Genomic DNA, 1,730 nt, shown 5'->3' with positions numbered 1-1,730 from the left:
GTTCCTCTTCCTTAGTCTTCTACCCTTGTTACCTGAATATCTTTATGATTCTTATAATTTATTTTGTAATGCTCTGAAACAGTAATCCTTAAAATGAACCTCCAATTAATTGGACTGAGGCCTCATCTACTCTGTCAGACACCAGAAGACAGGAAGCAGCAAACTTCATATTAAAGCACTCAATTGAGTTTTATGCTGTGAAATTTGAAACCATTAATTTGAAGTTTCCAAAATACAGTCACTTCTTTTTTTCATTCAGTCCTCACCAGAGAACAAGAAGATAGTTACTGTTAACCTTGTTACACAGGAGAGGAAGTTCAGTTTCATAATGCAAGGGTGTCTTGTTGACAAATACCTTTAATTTTTATTATAAAGAAGATAAATATGATTATCTGGTCCGGGTCCTTTGTACTATTTCATTACTAAACTACTGCATTCTATCATCAGTGAGTGCAAACAAATGGATTGTTACGTTTCTTCTTCTCCCATAATGCTAAATTCTTTGGCACTTCTCTACCATAGGTGAAATAAGTTGAAGAATATGGCACTCATTAATGCAAGCCACCCTGAAGAGTTCATTCTACTAGGCTTTGCTGACCGACCCTGGCTAGAGCTTTTTCTATTCATTATTCTTCTGATAACATACCCCATGGCCATAATGGGAAACATGATTATCATTCTGGTGTCCATTTTAGATCCCTGTCTCCACAGTCCCATGTATTTCTTCCTCACCAACCTTTCCTTTTTGGATATATGTTTAACCACAAGCATTGTGCCTCAGATGCTGATTAACCTGGGAAGCACTAACAAAGCCATCAGCTATGTGGGGTGTGCAGTTCAGCTCTATTTCTTCAGCATGATGGGAAGCACAGAATGTCTTCTCTTGGCTCTCCTATCTATTGATCGCTATGTAGCCATCTGCCGACCTCTGCACTACACCCTCATCATGAATCAGCGGGTTTGCATTCTATTAGCATCCATTGTGTGGTTGGGTGGTATCACCTATGCTGTCTCAGAGGTCACAACTACATTACAGTTGCCACTGTGTGGCAATAATAAACTGGATCACTTGGTGTGTGAGACCCCAGTTCTTTTAAAGTCTGCTTGTGGTGAAAAAGAAGTTAATGAGTTCATAATCTCTATGGTGTGTATTTTTATGGTAGCTGTTCCTCTGTGCCTGATTCTTGCCTCCTACGCTAGCATTGGACATGCTGTACTTAACATTAAATCTTCTGAAGGAAGGAAAAAGGCCTTCGGGACATGTTCCTCTCATCTCATCGTGGTGCTCTTATTTTATGGTCCAACCATCAGCATGTACCTTCAACCCCCCTCTTCTATCACAAAGGACCAGCCCAAGTTCATGGCCCTCTTCTATGGAGTGGTGACTCCTACAGCTAACCCCTTCATCTACACCCTGAGAAATAAGGATGTAAAAGGGGCTTTAAGAAACCTGGTGAGGAGAATTTTCAGTTCCAAATAAACTTTTATAGTTACCAAATGGAATTATTGAATAATTAGAGTAGGTTTATAAAAGTTTCTCTTATAACTCATTCATGTCAAAATCTCATGCTATAGGTTCCTCTTACAAAATCTGTCATGTTCACTGTTATTTATTATCACATTAGGTAAGAATTATACTTGACTAATATGCACCAGTATGGACACTCTTTTCTTGAAAATTATAATAATTCCATTGGCATTTGTTTGGTTCATATTAAAATAGTGACTTT

The 1,730-nt window shown here is 38.4% G+C and overlaps 1 protein-coding gene across 1 annotated transcript; it reads left to right on the top strand.

Moving 5' to 3' along the window:
* Nucleotides 1–541: 541 nt before the first annotated feature.
* On the top strand, nt 542–1,480 carry LOC124989132 (olfactory receptor 2B11-like). The gene has a single exon (XM_047559105.1). The coding sequence runs from the start codon at nt 542–544 to the stop codon at nt 1,478–1,480; it is 939 nt and encodes a 312-aa protein (XP_047415061.1).
* Nucleotides 1,481–1,730: the final 250 nt, after the last annotated feature.

Source organism: Sciurus carolinensis, chromosome 7 (assembly GCF_902686445.1).
Source record: "Sciurus carolinensis chromosome 7, mSciCar1.2, whole genome shotgun sequence".
Taxonomy (NCBI): domain Eukaryota; kingdom Metazoa; phylum Chordata; class Mammalia; order Rodentia; family Sciuridae; genus Sciurus; species Sciurus carolinensis.
Note: the sequence above shows the minus strand (reverse complement) of the source record. Positions and strands in the feature narration are given on the sequence as shown.